We start from the raw sequence: 22,144 nt of genomic DNA on the forward strand, positions 1-22,144 counted from the left end.
CACTGTGGGGGCATTTCTGGCACTGTGGGGGCATTTATCTGGCTCTGAGGGGCATTTATCTGGCTCTGTGGGGGCATTTATCTGGCTCTGTGGGGGCATTTATCAGGCACTGTGGGGGCATTTATGTATCAGGCACCGTGGGGGCATTTATGTATCAGGCACCGTGGGGGCATTTATGTATCTGGCACCGTGGGGGCATTTATGTATCTGGCACTGTGGGGGCATTTCTTGCACTGTGGGGGCATTTCTTGCACTGTGGGGGCATATCTTGCACTGTGAGGGCATTAATGTATATGGCACTGTGGGGGCATATCTGCGCTGTGGGGGCATTTATCCATCTGGAACTGTGTGGCCATTTATGTAGCTGGCACTGCTGGGGGGCATGTCACGTGTAGCTGGCACTGCTGGGGGGCATGTCATGTGTAGCTGGCACTGCTGGGGGGCATATCATGTAGTGATCCCGCTAGGCGTCTGTGGCTGGGCAGTGTGTCTCAGTGCTCTACCTGGCGCAATGTGTCTAACGTGCTCTTATAGGAGTTTCTACCTGGTGCAATGTGTATTAGCTGCACTACTGTGTGGTGTAATGTGAATTGCCACTATAATGTGGCTACGCACCTTCCCCACGAAGTAACTCCCCTAAATTTTTGCTGCGCGCCTTCGGCGCGCACTGTCCATGCTTTAGCGTGTGGAAATGGGAACAACAAGCATTACAGTATGTACATTATTTTGCCCACCTAACTTAAAAATGTGCCCACCCTGTGATCAGCAACCTGCCCTAAAAAGTGAACACTATCACGTGTAGCTGGCACTGCTGGAGGGCATGTCATGTGTAGCTGGCACTGCTGGGGGACGAGACCACGCCCACTTTTTCAAGAGGCCACGCCCACTTTTACAGGAGCGCACTCGCCTTTGGCGCGCGCATTGGGGGGGGCACTTTTACATTTTCTCGCTCAGGGTGCTAGTAGGCCTGGAGCCGGCCCTGTCTGCACATATGGGCAGTGTGACATAGATGCACACCTGGTAACTGCACGTATGGGCAGTGTGACACATAGATGCACACCCGGTATCTGCGCGTATGTGCAGTGTGACATAGATATGAACACCCGGTATCTACACGTATGGGCAGTGTGAGATAGATGTATGCCCAGCATCTGCACGTATGGGCAGTGTGAGATACATGTATGTCCAGCATCTGCATGCAGTATAACATAGATGAAATCACAGAAGAAAAAAAATTGCTTCACTGTATCCGATACAGGTAGTGCATGTGACTCAGACTCAGGCTCATAGTGTACTACTGTAGGTAATTTAGATTATTATTTTTTGTCACAAGGAGTTGGTATAAAGTCACAGGTAAAGCATAACAATGCCTGGTGCAGGTCACTAATAATATAGAAAATGTGTTTTGCTTTTTTTGCACAGACTTCATACCTTTTCCTCAGTTTTGTGTCTTACTTTGCTTATAAATAATGTATTAGGTATTTAGTAGTGATGTGCACCGGAAATTTTTCGGGTTTTGTGTTTTGGTTTTGGGTTCGGTTCCGCGGCCGTGTTTTGGGTTCGAACGCGTTTTGGCAAAACCTCACTGAATTTTTTTTGTCGGATTCGGGTGTGTTTTGGATTCGGGTGTTTTTTTCAAAAAACCCTAAAAAACAGCTTAAATCATTGAATTTGGGGGTCATTTTGATCCCATAGTATTATTAACCTCAATAACCATAATTTACACTCATTTACAGTCTATTCTGAACACCTCACACCTCACAATATTATTTTTAGTCCTAAAATTTGCACCGAGGTCGCTGGATGGCTAAGCTAAGCGACCCAAGTGGCCGACACAAACACCTGGCCCATCTAGGAGTGGCACTGCAGTGTCAGGCAGGATGGCCCTTCCAAAAAATACTCCCCAAACAGCACATGACGCAAAGAAGAAAAAAAAGAGGCGCAATGAGGTAGCTGTGTGAGTAAGCTAAGCGACCCTAGTGGCCGACACAAACACCTGGCCCATCTAGGAGTGGCACTGCAGTGTCAGGCAGGATGGCCCTTCCAAAAAATACTCCCCAAACAGCACATGATGCAAAGAAGAAAAAAAAGAGGCGCAATGAGGTAGCTGTGTGAGTAAGCTAAGCGACCCTAGTGGCCGACACAAACACCTGGCCCATCTAGGAGTGGCACTGCAGTGTCAGGCAGGATGGCCCTTCCAAAAACTACTCCCCAAACAGCACATGACGCAAAGAAGAAAAAAAAGAGGCGCAATGAGGTAGCTGTGTGAGTAAGCTAAGCGACCCTAGTGGCCGACACAAACACCAGGCCCATCTAGGAGTGGCACTGCAGTGTCAGGCAGGATGGCCCTTCCAAAAAATACTCCCCAAACAGCACATGACGCAAAGAAGAAAAAAAAGAGGCGCAATGAGGTAGCTGTGTGAGTAAGCTAAGCGACCCTAGTGTCCGACACAAACACCTGGCCCATCTAGGAGTGGCACTGCAGTGTCAGGCAGGATGGCCCTTCCAAAAAATACTCAACAAACAGCACATGACGCAAAGAAGAAAAAAAAGAGGCGCAATGAGGTAGCTGTGTGAGTAAGTTAAGCGACCCTAGTGGCCGACACAAACACCTGGCCCATCTAGGAGTGGCACTGCAGTGTCAGGCAGGATGGCCCTTCCAAAAAATACTCCCCAAACAGCACATGACGCAAAGAAGAAAAAAAAGAGGCGCAGTGAGGTAGCTGTGTGAGTAAGCTAAGCGACCCTAGTGGCCGACACAAACACCTGGCCCATCTAGGAGTGGCACTGCAGTGTCAGGCAGGATGGCCCTTCCAAAAACTACTCCCCAAACAGCACATGACGCAAAGAAGAAAAAAAAGAGGCGCAATGAGGTAGCTGTGTGAGTAAGCTAAGCGACCCTAGTGGCCGACACAAACACCTGGCCCATCTAGGAGTGGCACTGCAGTGTCAGGCAGGATGGCCCTTCCAAAAAATACTCCCCAAGCAGCACATGACGCAAAGAAAAATGAAAGAAAAAAGAGGTGCAAGATGGAATTGTCCTTGGGCCCTCCCACCCACCCTTATGTTGTATAAACAGGACATGCACACTTTAACCAACCCATCATTTCAGCGACAGGGTCTGCCACACGACTGTGACTGAAATGACTGGTTGGTTTGGGCCCCCACCAAAAAAGAAGCAATCAATCTCTCCTTGCACAAACTGGCTCTACAGAGGCAAGATGTCCACCTCATCATCATCGTCCGATTCATCACCCCTTTCACTGTGTACATCCCCCTCCTCACAGATTATTAATTCGTCCCCACTGGAATCCACCATCTCAGATCCCCGTGTACTTTCTGGAGGCAATTGCTGCTGGTGAATGTCTCCATGGAGTAATTGATTATAATTCATTTTAATGAACATCATCTTCTCCACATTTTCTGGAAGTAGCCTCGTACACCGATTGCTGACAAGGTGAGCGGCGGCACTAAACACTCTTTCGGAGTACACACTGGAGGGAGGGCAACTTAGGTAGAATAAAGCCAGTTTGTGCAAGGGCCTCCAAATTGCCTCTTTTCCCTGCTAGTATACGTACGGACTGTCTGACGTGCCTACTTGGATGCGGTCACTCATATAATCCTCCACCATTCTTTCAATGGTGAGAGAATCATATGCAGTGACAGTAGACGACATGTCAGTAATCGTTGGCAGGTCCTTCAGTCCGGACCAGATGTCAGCATCAGCAGTCGCTCCAGACTGCCCTGCATCACCGCCAGCGGGTGGGCTCGGAATTCGTAGCCTTTTCCTCGCACCCCCAGTTGCGGGAGAATGTGAAGGAGTAGATGTTGACAGGTCGCGTTCCGCTTGACTTGACAATTTTCTCACCAGCAGTTCTTTGAACCCCTGCAGACTTGTGTCTGCCGGAAAGAGAGATCCAACGTAGGTTTTAAATCTAGGATCGAGCACGGTGGCCAAAATGTAGTGCTCTGATTTCAACAGATTGACCACACGTGAATCCTGGTTAAGCGAATGAAGGGCTCCATCCACAAGTCCCACATGCCTAGCGGAATCGCTCTGTTTTAGCTCCTCCTTCAATGCCTCCAGCTTCTTCTGCAAAAGCCTGATGAGGGGAATGACCTGACTCAGGCTGGCAGTGTCTGAACTGACTTCACGTGTGGCAAGTTCAAAGGGCAGCAGAACCTTGCACAACGTTGAAATCATTCTCCACTGCGCTTGAGACAGGTGCATTCCACCTCCTTTGCCTATATCGTGGGCAGATGTATAGGCTTGAATGGCCTTTTGCTGCTCCTCCATCCTCTGAAGCATATAGAGGGTTGAATTCCACCTTGTTACCACCTCTTGCTTCAGATGATGGCAGGGCAGGTTCAGGTTTTTTTGGTGGTGCTCCAGTCTTCTGTACGCGGTGCCTGCACGCCGAAAGTGGCCCGCAATTCTTCTGGCCACCGACAGCATCTCTTGCACGCCCCTGTCGTTTTTTAAATAATTCTGCACCACCAAATTCAATGTATGTGCAAAACATGGGACGTGCTGGAATTTGCCCAGATGTAATGCACGCACAATATTGCTGGCGTTGTCCGATGCCACAAATCCCCAGGAGAGTCCAATTGGGGTAAGCCATTCTGCGATGATCTTCCTCAGTTGCCGTAAGAGGTTTTCAGCTGTGTGCGTATTCTGGAAAGCGGTGACACAAAGCGTAGCCTGCCTAGGAACGAGTTGGCGTTTGCGAGATGCTGCTACTGGTGCCGCCGCTGCTGTTCTTGCAGCGGGAGGCAATACATCTACCCAGTGGGCTGTCACAGTCATGTAGTCCTGAGTCTGCCCTGCTCCACTTGTCCACATGTCCGTGGTTAAGTGGACATTGGGTACAACTGCATTTTTTAGGACACTGTGGAGTCTTTTTCTGACGTCCGTGTACATTCTCGGTATCGCCTGCCTAGAGAAGTGGAACCTAGATGGTATTTGGTAACGGGGGCACACTACCTCAAGAAATTGTCTAGTTCCCTGTGAACTAACGGCGGATACCGGACGCACGTCTAACACCAACATAGTTGTCAAGGCCTCAGTTATCCGCTTTGCAACAGGATGACTGCTGTGATATTTCATCTTCCTCGCAAAGGACTGTTGGACAGTCAATTGCTTACTGGAAGTAGTACAAGTGGTCTTCCGACTTCCCCTCTGGGATGACGATCGACTCCCAGCAGCAACAACAGCAGTGCCAGCAGCAGTAGGCGTTACACTCAAGGATGCATCGGAGGAATCCCAGGCAGGAGAGGACTCTTCAGACTTGCCAGTGACATGGCCTGCAGGACTATTGGCTTTCCTGGGTAAGGAGGAAATTGACACTGAGGGAGTTGGTGGTGTGGTTTGCGCGAGCTTGGTTACAAGAGGAAGGGATTTACTGGTCAGTGGACTGCTTCCGCTGTCACCCAAAGTTTTTGAACTTGTCACTGACTTATTATGAATGCGCTGCAGGTGACGTATAAGGGAGGATGTTCCGAGGTGGTTAACGTCCTTACCCCTACTTATTACAGCTTGACAAAGGCAACACACGGCTTGACACCTGTTGTCCGCATTTCTGTTGTAATACTTCCACACTGAAGAGCTGATTTTTTTGGTATTTTCACCAGGCATGTCAATGGCCATATTCCTCCCACGGACAACAGGTGTCTCCCCGGGTGCCTGACTTAAACAAACCACCTCACCATCAGAATCCTCCTTGTCAATTTCCTCCCCAGCGCCAGCAACACCCATATCCTCATCCTGGTGTACTTCAACACTGACATCTTCAATTTGACTATCAGGAACTGGACTGCGGGTGCTCCTTTCAACACTTGCAGGGGGCGTGCAAATGGTGGAAGGCGCAAGCTCTTCCCGTCCAGTGTTGGGAAGGTCAGGCATCGCAACCGACACAATTGGACTCTCCTTTGGGATTTGGGATTTCGAAGAACGCACAGTTCTTTGCTGTGCTTTTGCCGCAAGTCTTTTCTTTTTTCTAGCGAGAGGATGAGTGCTTCCATCCTCATGTGAAGCTGAACCACTAGCCATGAACATAGGCCAGGGCCTCAGCCGTTCCTTGCCACTCCGTGTCGTAAATGGCATATTGGCAAGTTTATGCTTCTCCTCAGACGCTTTTAATTTTGATTTTTGGGTCATTTTTTTACTGATCTTTTGTGTTTTGGATTTTACATGCTCTGTACTATGACATTGGGCATCGGCCTTGGCAGACGACGTTGATGGCATTTCATCGTCTCGGCCATGACTAGTGGCAGCAGCTTCAGCACGAGGTGGAAGTGGATCTTGATCTTTCCCTATTTTTTTAACCTCCACATTTTTGTTCTCCATATTTTGCGCACAACTAAAAGCCACCACAGGTATACAATGTAGATGGATGGATAGTATAGTATTACTTATACTTATGGACAACGAGTGCACTGACGACACAGAGGTAGGTACAGCCGTGGCCTACCGTACTGCTGCTTAGTGCTTATATATAAATATAATATACTGTATAACGGACCTGGTGGACAGTGTCAGCAGACTGCTAAACAAACTAGTATGAAGAAAGAAAAAAAAACCACCACAGGTATACAATGTAGATGGATGGATAGTATGGTATTACTTATACTTATGGACTACGAGTGCACTGACGACACAGAGGTAGGTACAGCCGTGGCCTACCGTACTGCTGCTCAGTGCTTATATATAAATATAATATACTGTATAACGGACCTGGTGGACAGTGTCAGCAGACTGCTAAACTAGTATGAAGAAAGAAAAAAAAAACCACCACAGGTATACAATGTAGATGGATGGATAGTATAGTATTACTTATACTTATGGACGACGAGTGCACTGACGACACAGAGGTAGGTACAGCCGTGGCCTACCGTACTACTGCTTAGTGCTTATATATAAATATAATATACTGTATAACGGACCTGGTGGACAGTGTCAGCAGACTGCTAAACTAGTATGAAGAAAGAAAAAAAAAACACCACAGGTATACAATGTAGATGGATGGATAGTATAGTATTACTTATACTTATGGACGACGAGTGCACTGACGACACAGAGGTAGGTACAGCCGTGGCCTACCGTACTGCTGCTTAGTGCTTATATATAAATATAATATACTGTATAACGGACCTGGTGGACAGTGTCAGCAGACTGCTAAACAAACTAGTATGAAGAAAGAAAAAAAAAAACACCACAGGTATACAATGTAGATGGATGGATAGTATAGTATTACTTATACTTATGGACGACGAGTGCACTAACGACACAGAGGTAGGTACAGCCGTGGCCTACCGTACTGCTGCTTAGTGCTTAATTATATATTTAATATACTGTATAACGGTCGGACCTGGTGGACACTGTCAGCAGACTGCTATTAACAAACTAGCATGAAGAAAGAAAAAAAAAAACACCACAGTGTTTTTCAGGCAGACAAACGTATACTGGACTGGTGGTCACTGTCAGCAAAACTGTGCACTGTACTCCTGCTATAACTGCTCCCCAGTCCCCACAATTAGGCAGTGTGAGCAGAGCAGTGCACTCAGCACAGATATATCATGCAGCAGTGCAGCACACTGAGTGAGCACAGTTATGGTGGAGCGTTTTTTTTTCAGGCAAAGAAACAACGGATTAAACTCAAAACCCTGCACTGTACTCCCTAACAGCTGCTCCCCGTCCCCAATCCTCCCCACAATTAAAACTAAGTCACTCAGTTTTTTTTTTTTCTAATACAACGGAGAGGACGCCAGCCACGTCCTCTCCCTATCAATCTCAATGCACGTGTGAAAATGGCGGCGACGCGCGGCTCCTTATATAGAATCCGAGTCTCGCGAGAATCCGACAGCGGGATGATGAAGTTCGGGCGCGCTCGGGTTAACCGAGCAAGGCGGGAGGATCCGAGTCGCTCGGACCCGTGTAAAAAAAAGGTGAAGTTCGGGCGGGTTCGGATTCCGAGGAACCGAACCCGCTCATCACTAGTATTTAGGATTATTATTTTGTAGAAAAGGACTTGGTATAAAGCATAACAATGCATGACACAGGTCGCTTGTATCTGACCTGTCTTTTGCTTTTTTACCCTAGATTATGTACTTTTTCCTCAGTTTTGTTACTATTCTTCCATTGTTCTACTTTATCATAAATTTTGCTTCTTAGTTTCGTTATAGTGTACTCAAAAGTTAGGATTAGTTTTGACACGGCTACTGTAAGTCACAAAGTCTGTGTCGCAGTTAAATGGGGCATAAAAGTGTATGTGGACACATCTGTAATTCCCATAATTTTTTGAGTGAAGCATTGGCCGCAGTGCATCATACTGCCCTAGTTTTGCAGCTGGAAATCTACATATTGGATTGTTATGTTTTTTTATTTAGCACTCAATAAATAAGTGTTAGCTTTATGAACCACCTGAAGTGACTAATTACCTAAAATTAGTCATTTCAGGTAATAATACAGGTTCAGTATCCCTTATCCAAAATGCTTGGGACCAGAGGTATTTTGGATATCGGATTTTTCCGTATTTTGGAATAATTGCATACCATAATGAGATATCATGGCAATGGGACCCAAGTCTAAGCACAGAATGCATTTATGTTTCAAATACACCTTATACACACAGCCTGAAGGTAATTTAATACAATATTTTTAATAACTTTGTGTATTAAACAAAGTGTGTGTACATTCACACAATTCATTTATGTTTCATATATACCTTATACACACAGCCTGAAGGTCATTTAATACAATATTTGTAATAGCTTTGTGTATTAAACAAAGTTTGTGTACATTGAGCCACAGAAAACAAAGATTTCACTATCTCACTCTCACTCAAAAAAGTCCGTATTTCGCAATATTACGTATTTTGGAATATTTGGATATGGGATACTCAACCTGTAGTATATTTAGTATGTTTCAGGGTTTTGTATAGTTTGTTGTAGTAGTGTTTGGAAGAGCGCTGGATAGTGCCACTAGAGCTACAGTAGTACTGTACCTGTAATTACCTACTGCTGGGAACTGGCGTTCTTCCTGAAATGATCAACTTCCTTGAGCAAGGCAATAGCAGAATACCTGTATCCACCATCTGTGAAAGTCACAAATTTAGCACAGTTGTAAACATGAGCGTATATACTCACAACAGCTCCAATCAACTATGTTTCCACTATCAAGTGTTTTCTTAGGGACAGTGCTGCAAGTATGGTGGTACAGCGTACCTGTAAGAAAATCCCATACCGCCGAGCCGCCACCTTGCAGACACCGGGTGCTGGAGAGAGGAGAGCGCAGCCTGTGCCTGTTGAGTCTCCTGAGTCTGGCAGCGGCACAGTGGCGGCGTGCACTGAGCCGGTTTGTGAGCCAATAAGAGCTCGCGGACCGGAAGCCAATCAGGAGCCGCTGCTGCCGGACCCCGAGCCCTGATTGGCTCGTGGACCAGCGCCAGTTCAGGAGACCGGACTGAGGGCAAGAGAGGGATAGGAGGAGCGAATGCTGTGCTCTCCTCTCCCCAGCAGCAGGCCAGCAGCAGAAGATAGTGCCAGCCCCAGGCAGCAGCAGCAACAGTGAGTTGCACTGCTGGGGCATATCTGCCACTCTGGGGGCATGTGTATCTGGCACTGTGAGGGCATATCTGCCACTCTGGGGGCATGTGTATCTGGCACTGTGAGGGCATATCTGGCACTGTGGGGGCATGTGTATCTGGCACTGTGGGGACATATCTGGCACTGTGGGGGCATGTATATCTGGCACTGTGGGGGCATATCTGGCACTGTGGGGGCATATCTGGCACTGTGGGGGCATGTGTATCTGGCACTGTGGGGGCATATGTGTAGCTGGCACTGTGGGGGCATATCTGGCACTGTGGGGGCATGTGTTTCTGGCACTGTGGGGGCATATCTGGCACTCTGGGGGCATATGTGTATCTGGCACTGTGGGAGCATATCTGGCACTGTGGGGACATATGTGTATCTGGCACTATTTGTGTCATAAGTGTATCTGGCCCCACCATATGTATACCACACCCCCATTTTAATTGGCCACGCCCCATGTAGCATTTGGCCACACCCATTTTTCATCACACAGTACCTATAAGACATTTTTTCTACTTGCACTACTGCTTAGGGAGGGACATTTTTACTGCCTGTTTCATATTGTTACATGTTATTTGTTTGTACCTCAATCCCTTCAATGAATAGTGCTGAGTAATATGTTGGTAATTTAGAAACATAGGGGGTGATTCAGACCTGATCGTAGATGTGATAAATTCAGCATCTCTACGATCAGCTTCCCTGACATGTCAGGCCCCCCCCCCCCCCCCCCCGTTCCCCTGCAAAAGTACAAAAGCATCGCACAACGGCGATGCTTTTGTACTTCAGGAGTAGCTCCCTACCAGTGCAGATCCTGCGCGTTGGCAGGGAGATAACCGTCGCTGCTTGGGTCGCAGCAAGCTGCGTGTGATGTCACGCAGCCGCCGCAGCACGCCCCCCCAATGGTCCGGGCACGCCTGCGTTGTCCGGACCGTGCCCCGTAAACAGCGACCCGACCCACCCCCCCAATCAGGCAGAGGCGATCGCTAGCCTAAGCACATGAGCAGTGCAGACCCGTTCGCTGCTGTGCGAAAACACACAGCAGCGATCGGGTCTGAATGACCCCCATAGGGCGGTATCCTATTAGCAGTAGTACTTTACCACTGCTAATAACATCGCTAGGGGCTACCCTATTAGCCCTGATACCTGTATCCTTTTTCCCAGATGCTAGCACTTTTCTGGGATTATGCTTCGAGTGCCTACATTATCCGCGATAAGGGGCCACCAGAGCCACGATAATGGCCTCTAATTGGATACCACAATAATGACCATCGGTCATTAATTGCAATATCTGACCATTTTGATCGGCCAAAATCGCATCAGGGTAATAGGATACCGCCCATAATAGTAAAATAATAATAATAATTATAATAATTTAAAAAATAAAAAATTATTATTATTATATTACAAGCACATATTTTATAACAAAGGTACCCAAGACTAACACATTGTTTCTAGACCCTGAAACACCGTAAGTATGCTGAATTACCAAAATAACTTTATTCATCATTTTCTTTAAAAGGAAGTCAGTGCCTAGACAAAAAGAAAACTCCTGCAAATCAGTGGGTTGCCAAAACTATTCAGTCATCCAAATGTAAATAAAACTTTTCCTGTCACAGGATGATGTTATGTAAACTTAAATCAGAACTGCATGTTTTCTAAGTACCAGTGTATGCACACTACATGCTTATATTTGTTTCTATGCATTACTGTGATTAACATGTACTTAACTACTTATATAATTTACCATTATAGAGTTTATAGCAAAAACAGAACCTACAGTACATGTTTTCAGTATTACTAAAAATGCACAGACTGTAAATTATTTACAGTAGTTGGACTTTACAGTGTGGCACAAGTTATGTGATGATAAAATTGTTTCCATACCCTGCTTAAATATTCTGTGATAGATTATTTAAAAATGTTTTTTTTTATTTTTTTATTTTATAGTATCATCAAATACTTCTGGTGTAAACTCAACAAGTTCAGAAGCAACAACCCAAGGTATTTGCTTATACTTAATATATTAATTTTCAATTACTACAGTCAGTGCTTAAAGTGGTCCTAAAGAGGTGGTGGAACTCACTCCCCCCTGGCACCCATGTAATAAAGGGACTGCGCGCGCCGCAGGCATGGTCTCTAAAAGAAAGGGGCGTGGTCACGCAATAGTAACTCCGAGCCGGGCTCCCTCTGGTAACATAATCTCAGCGGGCACCCGGAATTTTCCTGCATGCCGGGCTGACATCGGGTTAGGTGAGGCAGAGGAGGCGGAACTGGTTCTGTGTCCAAATGGAACTGATGGAGCGCAGTTTCGCCCCGTTCCAGCTCACTTTAACCCATGACTATAATATGAATAATGAAAATCTAGGATATACTGTACTCTTAAATGAACCTAATTACACTGCATTTATTGTTCATTTAAAATACTAATAAAAAATAAATGAGAAGAGCATGTTTAACCCCTTCACAACATCTTTGTGACCATGTCCATTTTCATCATTTTCCCTGAATTACTTTTAAATTTCTCAATCAAAACATTCAAGATTTATATTGTCTTTAGAGGACATTTAGGAGTTTGTTTGGTTGCAAATTAAATTGATACATTTACATTTTATGGACCTAATTTACATTTTTACATACTTTCTCTATCGTCCTAAGTGGATGCTGGGGTTCCTGAAAGGACCATGGGGAATAGCGGCTCCGCAGGAGACAGGGCACAAAAGTAAAGCTTTTACAGGTCAGGTGGTGTGTACTGGCTCCTCCCCCTATGACCCTCCTCCAGACTCCAGTTAGATTTTTGTGCCCGGCCGAGAAGGGTGCAATTCTAGGTGGCTCTCATAAAGAGCTGCTTAGAGAGTTTAGCTTAGGTTTTTTATTTTACAGTGATTCCTGCTGGCAACAGGATCACTGCAACGAGGGACAGAGGGGAGAAGAAGTGAACTCACCTGCGTGCAGGATGGATTGGCTTCTTGGCTACTGGACATGAAGCTCCAGAGGGACGATCACAGGTACAGCCTGGATGGTCACCGGAGCCACGCCGCCGGCCCCCTCACAGATGCTGAAGCAAGAAGAGGTCCAGAATCGGCGGCTGAAGACTCCTGCAGTCTTCTTAAGGTAGCGCACAGCACTGCAGCTGTGCGCCATTTTCCTCTCAGCACACTTCACACGGCAGTCACTGAGGGTGCAGGGCGCTGGGGGGGGGGCGCCCTGGGAGGCAAATGAAAACCTTTAAAAAGGCTAAAAATACCTCACATATAGCCCCAGAGGCTATATGGAGATATTTACCCCTGCCTAAATGTACTAAATAGCGGGAGACGAGCCCGCCGAAAAAGGGGCGGGGCCTATCTCCTCAGCACACGGCGCCATTTTCTGTCACAGCTCCGCTGGTCAGGAAGGCTCCCAGGTCTCTCCCCTGCACTACAGAAACAGGGTATAACAGAGAGGGGGGGCAAAATAAATGGCAATATATTAATATAAAAGCAGCTATAAGGGAGCACTTAATCATAAGGCTATCCCTGTCATATATAGCGCTTTTTGGTGTGTGCTGGCAGACTCTCCCTCTGTCTCCCCAAAGGGCTAGTGGGTCCTGTCTTCGTATAGAGCATTCCCTGTGTGTCTGCTGTGTGTCGGTACGTGTGTGTCGACATGTATGAGGACGTTATTGGTGTGGAGGCGGAGCAATTGCCAAATATGAGGATGTCACCTCCTAGGGGGTCGACACCAGAATGGATGCCTTTATTTGTGGAATTACGGGATAGCGTCAACTCGCTTAAGCAGTCGTTTGCCGACATGAGGCGGCCGGACACTCAATTAGTGCCTGTCCAGGCGCCTCAAACACCGTCAGGGGCTGTAAAACGCCCCTTGCCTCAGTCGGTCGACACAGACCCAGACACAGGCACTGATTCCGGTGGTGAAGGTGACGAATCAACCGTATTTTCCAGTAGGGCCACACGTTATATGATTTTGGCAATAAAGGAGATGTTACATTTAGCTGATACTACAGGTACCACTAAACAGGGTATTATGTGGGGTGTGAAAAAACTACCAGTAGTTTTTACCGAATCAGAAGAATTAAATGACGTGTGTGATGAAGCGTGGGGTGCCCCGATAAAAAACTGCTAATTTCAAAGAAGTTATTGGCTTTATACCCTTTCCCGCCAGAGGTTAGGGAGCGCTGGGAAACACCTCCTAGGGTGGACAAAGCGCTAACACGCTTATCAAAACAAGTGGCGTTACCCTCTCCTGAGACGGCCGCACTTAAAGATCCATCAGATAGGAGGATGGAAAATATCCAAAAAGGTATATACACACATGCAGGTGTTATACTACGACCAGCTATTGCGACTGCCTGGATGTGCAGTGCTGGGTTAGTTTGGTCAGAGTCCCTGATCGAAAATATTGATACCCTGGACAGGGACAATATTTTACTGTCGTTAGAACAAATAAAGGATGCATTTCTTTATATGCGTGATGCACAGAGAGATATCTGCACACTGGCATCACGGGTAAGTGCTATGTCCATTTCGGCCAGAAGAGCTTTATGGACACGACAGTGGACAGGCGATGCGTAGAGGAGTTATTTGGGGTCGGTCTATCGGATTTGGTGGCCACGGCTACGGCCGGGAAATCCACCTTTCTACCTCAAGTCACTCCCCAACAGAAAAAGGCACCGACCTTTCAACCGCAGCCCTTTCGTTCCTTTAAAAATAAGAGAGCAAAGGGCTATTCATATCTGCCACGAGGCAGAGGACGAGGGAAGAGACAGCAACAGGCAGCTCCTTCCCAGGAACAGAAGCCCTCCCCGGCTTCTACAAAAGCCTCAGCATGACGCTGGGGCTTCGCAAGCGGACTCGGGGGCGGTAGGCGGTCGTCTCAAGAATTACAGCGCGCAGTGGGCTCACTCGCAGGTAAATCCCTGGATCCTGCAGATAATATCTCAGGGGTACAGGTTGAAATTAGAGACAGAGCCACCTCGCCGTTTCCTGAAGTCTGCTTTACCAACGTCCCCCTCAGAAAGGGAGACGGTTTTGGAAGCCATTCACAAGCTGTATTCTCAGCAGGTGATAGTCAAGGTACCTCTTCTACAACAAGGGAAGGGGTATTATTCCACTCTTTTTGTGGTACCGAAGCCGGATGGCTCGGTAAGGCCTATTCTAAATCTGAAGTCCTTGAACCTGTACATAAAGAAGTTCAAGTTCAAGATGGAGTCACTCAGAGCAGTGATAGCGAACCTGGAAGAAGGGGACTTTATGGTATCCTTGGACATCAAGGATGCGTATCTCCACGTTCCAATTACCCCTCACACCAGGGGTACCTCAGGTTCGTTGTACAAAACTGTCACTATCAGTTTCAGACGCTGCCGTTTGGTTTGTCCACGGCACCTCGGGTCTTTACAAAGGTAATGGCCGAGATAATATTTCTTCTTCGAAGAAAAGGCGTATTAATTATCCCATACTTGGACGATCTCCTAATAAGGGCAAGGTCCAGAGAACAGCTAGAGATGGGTTTAGCACTATCTCAAGAGGTGCTAAAGCAGCACGGATGGATTCTGAATATTCCAAAATCCCAATTAATGCCGACAACTCGTCTGCTGTTCCTGGGGATGATTCTGGACACAGTTCAGAAAAAGGTTTTTCTTCCCGAAGAAAAAGCCAAGGAGTTATCTGACCTGGTCAGGAACCTCCTAAAACCAGGAAAGGTGTCTGTACATCAATGCACAAGAGTCCTGGGAAAAAATGGTAGCTTCTTACGAAGCAATCCCTTTCGGCAGATTCCATGCAAAGGGATCTGTTGGACAAATGGTCAGGGTCGCATCTTCAGATGCACCTGCGGATAACCCTGTCGCCGAGGACAAGGGTATCCCTTCTGTGGTGGTTGCAGGAGGCTCATCTATTGGAGGGCCGCAGATTCGGCATGCAGGATTGGATCCTGGTGACCACGGATGCCAGCCTGAGAGGCTGGGGAGCAGTCACACAGGGAAGAAATTTCCAGGGAGTGTGGTCGAGCCTGAAAAAGTCTCTTCACATAAGCATTCTGGAACTAAGAGCAATCTACAATGCTCTAAGCCAGGCGGAACCTCTGCTTCAAGGAAGACCGGTGTTGATCCAGTCGGACAACATCACGGCAGTCGCCCATGTAAACAGACAGGGCGGCACAAGAAGCAGGAGGGCAATGGCAGAAGCTGCCAGGATCCTTCGCTGGGCGGAGAATCACGTGATAGCACTGTCAGCAGTATTCATCCCGGGCGTGGACAACTGGGAAGCAGACTTCCTCAGCAGACACGACCTTCACCCGGGAGAGTGGGGACTTCATCCAGAAGTTTTCCACATGCTATTAAACCGTTGGGTAAAACCAATGGTGGACATGATGGCGTCTCGCCTCAACAAAACACTGGACAGGTATTGCGCCAGGTCAAGAGATCCGCAGGCAATAGCTGTGGACGCGCTGGTAACACCTTGGGTGTACCAGTCGGTATATGTGTTTCCTCCTCTGCCTCTCATACCAAAGGTATTGAGGATTATACGGCAAAGAGGAGTAAGACTAGTGGCTCCGGATTGGCCAAGAAGGACTTGGTACCCGGAACTTCAAGAGATGGTCACGGACGATCCGTGGCCTCTACTTCTGAGAAGGGACCTGCTTCAGCAGGGTCCTTGTCTTTTTCAAGACTTACCGCGGCTGCGTTTGACGGCATGGCGTTTGAATGCCAGATCCTAAAAGGAAAAGGCATTCCAGAAGAAGTCATTCCTACCTTGATAAAGGCAAGGAAGGAAGTCACCGCGAAGCATTATCGCCGTATTTGGCGAAAATATGTTGCGTGGTGCGAGCAGCGGAGTGCTCCGATGGAGGAATTTCAACTGGGTCGTTTTCCTACATTTCCTGCAATCAGGATTGTCTATGGGTCTCAAATTGGGATCTATTAAGGTTCAAATTTCGGCCCTATCAATATTCTTCCAAAAAGAATTGGCCTCAGTCCCTGAGGTCCAGATTTTTATCAAAGGAGTACTGCATATACAGCCTCCTGTGGTGCCTAAGGTGGCACCGTGGGATCTAAATGTAGTTTTAGATTTCCTCAAATCCAATTGGTTTGAACCACTAAAGAATGTGGATTTGAAATATCTCACATGGAAAGTGACTATGTTACTGGCCCTGGCTTCGGCCGGGAGAGTATCTGAACTGGCGGCTTTGTTTTATAAAAGCCCTTATTTAATTTTCCATTCGACATAGGGCAGAGCTGCGGACGCGTCCGCATTTTCTCCCTAAGGTGGTATCAGCGTTTCACCTGAACCAGCCTATTGTAGTGCCTGCGGCTACAGACGACTTGAAGGACTCCAAGTTGTTGGACGTTGTCAGAGCCTTAAAAATATACATTTAAAGGACGGCTGGAGTCAGAAAATCTGACTCGCTGTTTATACTGTATGCACCCAACAAGTTGGGTGCACCTGCTTCTAAGCAGTCGATTGCTCGTTGGATTTGTAACAAAATTCAACTTGTACATTCTGTGGCAGGCCTGCCACAGCCTAAATCTGTTAAGGCCCATTCCGCAAGGAAGGTGGGCTCATCTTGGGCGGCTGCCCGAGGGGTCTCGGCATTACAACTCTGCCGAGCAGCTACGTGGTCAGGGGAGAACACGTTTGTAAATTTTTACAAATTTGATACCCTGGCAAAGGAGGACCTGGAGTTCTCTCATTCGGTGCTGCAGAGTCATCCGCACTCTCCCGCCCGTTTGGGAGCTTTGGTATAATCCCCATGGTCCTTTCAGGAACCCCAGCATCCACTTAGGACGATAGAGAAAATAAGAATTTACTTACCGATAATTCTATTTCTCGGAGTCCGTAGTGGATGCTGGGCGCCCATCCCAAGTGCGGATTATCTGCAATACTTGTACATAGTTATTGTTAACTAATTCGGGTTATTGTTTAGGAAGCCATCTTTCAGAGGCTCCTCTGTTATCATACTGTTAACTGGGTTTAGATCACAAGTTGTACGGTGTGATTGGTGTGGCTGGTATGAGTCTTACCCGGGATTCAAAATCCTCCCTTATTGTGTACGCTCGTCCGGGCACAGTACCTAACTGGAGTCTGGAGGAGGGTCATAGGGGGAGGAGCCAGTACACACCACCTGACCTGTAAAAGCTTTACTTTTGTGCCCTGTCTCCTGCGGAGCCGCTATTCCCCATGGTCCTTTCAGGAACCCCAGCATCCACTACGGACTCCGAGAAATAGAATTATCGGTAAGTAAATTCTTATTATAATTGCTAAATTCAAACAAAGGGCTGTGTGTTTAAATCACTTTAATCTTAAAAATGGTTATACAGTATCTGTGGTGGAATTTAATTTATTTTTGGAACTGGTTTAAAAGCACTATTGTTATTTTCCAAATTGCTTAAAAAAATGATTATTAAAATCACAACATAAGATGAAAAAGGAAATACTACATGAATTAGGGTCGGATCCATTACGACATGCATTAGGGTCGGATCCATTACGACATGCATTTGTCGCGTAGCGTCTAGTTTCCCTTCGTGGAGAGGACTTTTGCTGAGCGGCGCGCGATGGCATCATCGCGCACCGCACAGCAAAGGTCCTCCCCACGAAGGGAACTAGACGCTACGCGTCTAGTTTCCCTTCGTGGAGAGGACCTTTTGCTGTGCGGTGCACGATGACGTCATCGCGCACCGCTCAGCATTTAAGCGGCGCTACTACTGTACAGGGGGCGTAACTGACCACGCCCCCTGTATTAAGCCACGCCACCATTTCCTGCCCGAGGCGCAGAGGGCCCTCGAACCGGCCCTGGCTGTAGCGCTGCTCTCCACTGTCTGCCCGCGGCTGTCCCCCTTCTCCCCACGGCTTTCCCCCCCCCTTTCCTCCTCTGGTTTATGTCGGCCTGTCGAACTCCTGTCGAATTTGGCCCCGTTTCACTCAAAAGTACGTGAATCGGCAGCTATACTGCCGATTCACGTACTATTCGACAAGTCGAATTCTATGACTTGTCGAATAAAAGCTGCTGGGACTGAATAGGTCGAATCACGATTCGACATTAAAAAGTCGAAAACTGAAACTGCTGTCTTTTTGACAGACGGCAGTTTTTGATCCTAATTGAATATACCCCATAAGCTGCCAATCCTAAAGCCCCCAAATGCCACAATAAAATAATGTAAAAACAGGCTAAGAAAATATTAAATCTGTGATAGAAATACTGTAACTTGCTTGATATACAGTCATTATATATGCTTATTCCTTTTTTCTTTCACATTTCAATATGAATTCCTAACAAATTACTATTTAGAAATGTCGTAAAAGAAGGGGCTGTGCTTGTGTTCATAAAACGGGTGGGGTATGCATGACCGGCGGTCTTATCATACCTCCGCCGGGATCCCGGCAGCGGAATGCCGGCAGGGGGGACGACAAACGCAACAAGTCCCTTGCGGGCTCGGTGGTGAGCTGCGCTTGCCACAGGGTCTATACCCACTCTACGAGTGGGAATAGTCCCTGCTAGTCAGCATTCTGAGGGGGCGGGATGTATGATGAGGTATTGTGACCGGCAGTCTCCTGACCGCTGGTCACATAACTACATCCCTATAAAACAAGCTACCTTGTCTGCTGCTATCCAGGAATGTGGGGTTCTCCGCCCCACAAATAATAATGGAACTTTTACAGAAATTCCTTAGCCCATAACTGGTGCCTTGTGAACCATATAACCAAACAATTGTATTATTTATGATAAATATACTATTCAGAGAATTTCTAAATTAAATAGGGTATATTAAAATATTAAAATTAATAACAGTCTGAAAAATATGTATATGTGTGCATATATCTACATACTGTGCATATATATATATATATATATAATTCTCTCAAAGCCTAATACTGATATATGTATATATATGTATGTATATATATATATATATATATATATATGGATGTCCAAAACAACAGGCGGCGCTCAGAGACTTGTTCTTAGTTGTATAAATGCATAAATACCCCGTGGGGTGTGCTTTATTATGGTGATGTTTCAGGGACTTCTCCCCTTCTTCAGACGTACAAGTCTCTGAGTGCCGCCTGTTGTATTGGACATCCATGTATCCAGGAATCGCACCCCAGAGGAGGGCACTGGAGCCGGTTATTGGAATGACCGGAGTGCCGGAAAGAATTGCCTAATATATATATATATATATATATATATATATATATATATATATATATATAAAGTAGTGGTTTCAAGCGCTACACCACCCACACAGAACAGATGTATATAGTCTTTAGAATTACTTCAAGTTCATATAAATAATCCTTCCGCTTTCCCCTATATTGAGGGTGGCAGCTTTTCCTCCAGGTGAACCGATGTTCCAAATGGTCCAAAAAACAATGAATCTAGAAAAAATGAGAAATAGCGCCTTCTAGTGCAGTAAATAGGAACCTGGTTTTCGAATACCTTCACCAGTATAATACACCCTTAGAAATGCATAAGTACCAGTTCAAGTGGACATATCCACTTGTGTCACATAAATCCGGTGGGTAATCGCAACCAGGATGGTTTTCTTCACCATAGAAGAACCTCGTATATCTCTAGTCCCGATTCGGTTGAAGAACTAGAAAATAAATGTTTCTGGATTGCTCTCCACAATGTTTGAGCACAAACATTGTGGAGAGCAATCCAGAAACATTTTAAAGAAACAAAACACTCACCCCACCTGCCAATAGCAGGAATAAATGAGGAATCTGGCTGCGTATGAAAAAACAGAAGTACATTTATTTTCTAGTTCTTCAACCGAATCGGGACTGGAGATATACGAGGTTCTTCTATGGTGAAGAAAACCATCCTGGTTGCGATTACCCACCGGATTTATGTGACACAAGAAGTGGATATGTCCACTTGAACTGGTACTTATGCATTTCTAAGGGTGTATTATACTGGTGAAGGTATTCGAAAACCAGGTTCCTATTTACTGCACTAGAAGGCGCTATTTCTCATTTTCTCTCTCTCTCTCTCTCTCTCTCTCTCTCTCTCTCTCTATCTATGTATATATATACTGATCCAATTCAGCCGGCACTCCTCGCTGCAATATCAACTGGTCCTGGTGCCTAATGCAGAGACATCCATATATCCATACAAAAAAAGCAAGGCACTCTGAGGACTCTTCTGCAAACACCTTTTTTTGTATGGATATATGTATATATATATATATATATATATATATATATATATATATAGATATAGATATATATTATAACTAGTGATGTGCACCGGACATTTTTCGGGTTTTGTGTTTTGGTTTTGGATTCGGTTCCGCGGCCGTGTTTTGGATTCGGACGCGTTTTGCCAAAACTTCCCTGAAATTTTTTTGTCGGATTCGGGTGTGTTTTGGATTCGGGTGTTTTTTTTACAAAAACCCCTCAAACACAGCTTAAAATCTTAGAATTTGGGGGTCATTTTGATCCCATAGTATTATTAACTTCAATAACCATAATTTCCACTCATTTCCAGTCTATTCTGAACACCTCACACCTCACAATATTATTTTTAGTCCTAAAATTTGCACCGAGGTCGCTGGATGAATAAGCTAAGCGACCCAAGTGGCCGGCACAAACTCCTGGCCCATCTAGGAGTGGCACTGCAGTGTCAGACAGGATGGCAGATTTAAAAAATAGTCCCCATACAGCACATGATGCAAAGAAAAAAAGAGGTGCAATGAGGTAGCTGTGTGAGTAAGCTAAGCGACCCAAGTGGCCGACACAAACACCTGGCCCATCTAGGAGTAGCACTGCAGTGTCAGACAGGATGGCAGATTTAAAAAATAGTCCCCAAACAGCACATGATGCAAATAAAAAAAGAGGTGCACCAAGGTCGCTGTGTGACTAAGCTAAGCGACCCAAGTGGCCGACACAAACACCTGGCCCATCTAGGAGTGGCACTGCAGTGTCAGACAGGATGGCAGATTTAAAAAATAGTCCCCAAACAGCACATGATGCAAAGAAAAAAAGAGGTGCACCAAGGTAGCTGTGTGACTAAGCTAAGCGACCCAAGTGGCTGACACAAACACCTGGCTCATCTAGGAGTGGCACTGCAGTGTCAGACAGGATGGCAGATTCAAAAAATAGTCCCCAAACAGCACATGATGCAAAGAAAAAAAGAGGTGCACCAAGGTACGTAGCTGTGGGACTAAGCTAAGTGACCCAAGTGGCCGACACAAACACCTGGCCCATCTAGGAGTGGCACTGCAGTTTTCTAGCGAGAGGATGAGTGCTTCCATCCTCATGTGAATCTGAACCACTAGCCATGAACATAGGCCAGGGCCTTAGCCGTTCCTTGCCACTCTGTGTCGTAAATGGCATATTGGCAAGTTTCCGCTTCTCCTCAGGCGCTTTTAATTTTGATTTTTGGGTCATTTTACTGAACTTTTGTAGTATACTTGACGACACAGAGGTAGAGCAGTGGACTACTGTACCGTACTGCTATATATTATATACTGGTGGTCAGCAAAATTATGCACTGTCCTCCTACTATATATACTGCGCAAAACTAAAATGCACCACAGGTATGGATGGATAGTATA

General features: G+C 46.3%; 1 protein-coding gene across 9 annotated transcripts in view; it reads left to right on the forward strand.

Moving 5' to 3' along the window:
* EMCN (endomucin) overlaps positions 1-22,144 on the forward strand; it is a 431,382-nt gene that overhangs the window by 68,465 nt on the left and 340,773 nt on the right. For 7 of the 9 annotated variants that reach the window (XM_063918475.1, XM_063918500.1, XM_063918483.1 and 4 more), the window contains one exon: positions 11,539-11,592. The exons of the other annotated variants lie outside the window; for them this stretch is intronic. In XM_063918475.1, coding sequence (XP_063774545.1) covers positions 11,539-11,592 — 54 coding nt within the window. The remainder of the gene's footprint in view (positions 1-11,538; positions 11,593-22,144) is intronic. 9 annotated transcript variants of the gene reach the window in all.

This window comes from Pseudophryne corroboree, chromosome 1 (assembly GCF_028390025.1).
Source record: "Pseudophryne corroboree isolate aPseCor3 chromosome 1, aPseCor3.hap2, whole genome shotgun sequence".
NCBI classification, from domain to species: domain Eukaryota; kingdom Metazoa; phylum Chordata; class Amphibia; order Anura; family Myobatrachidae; genus Pseudophryne; species Pseudophryne corroboree.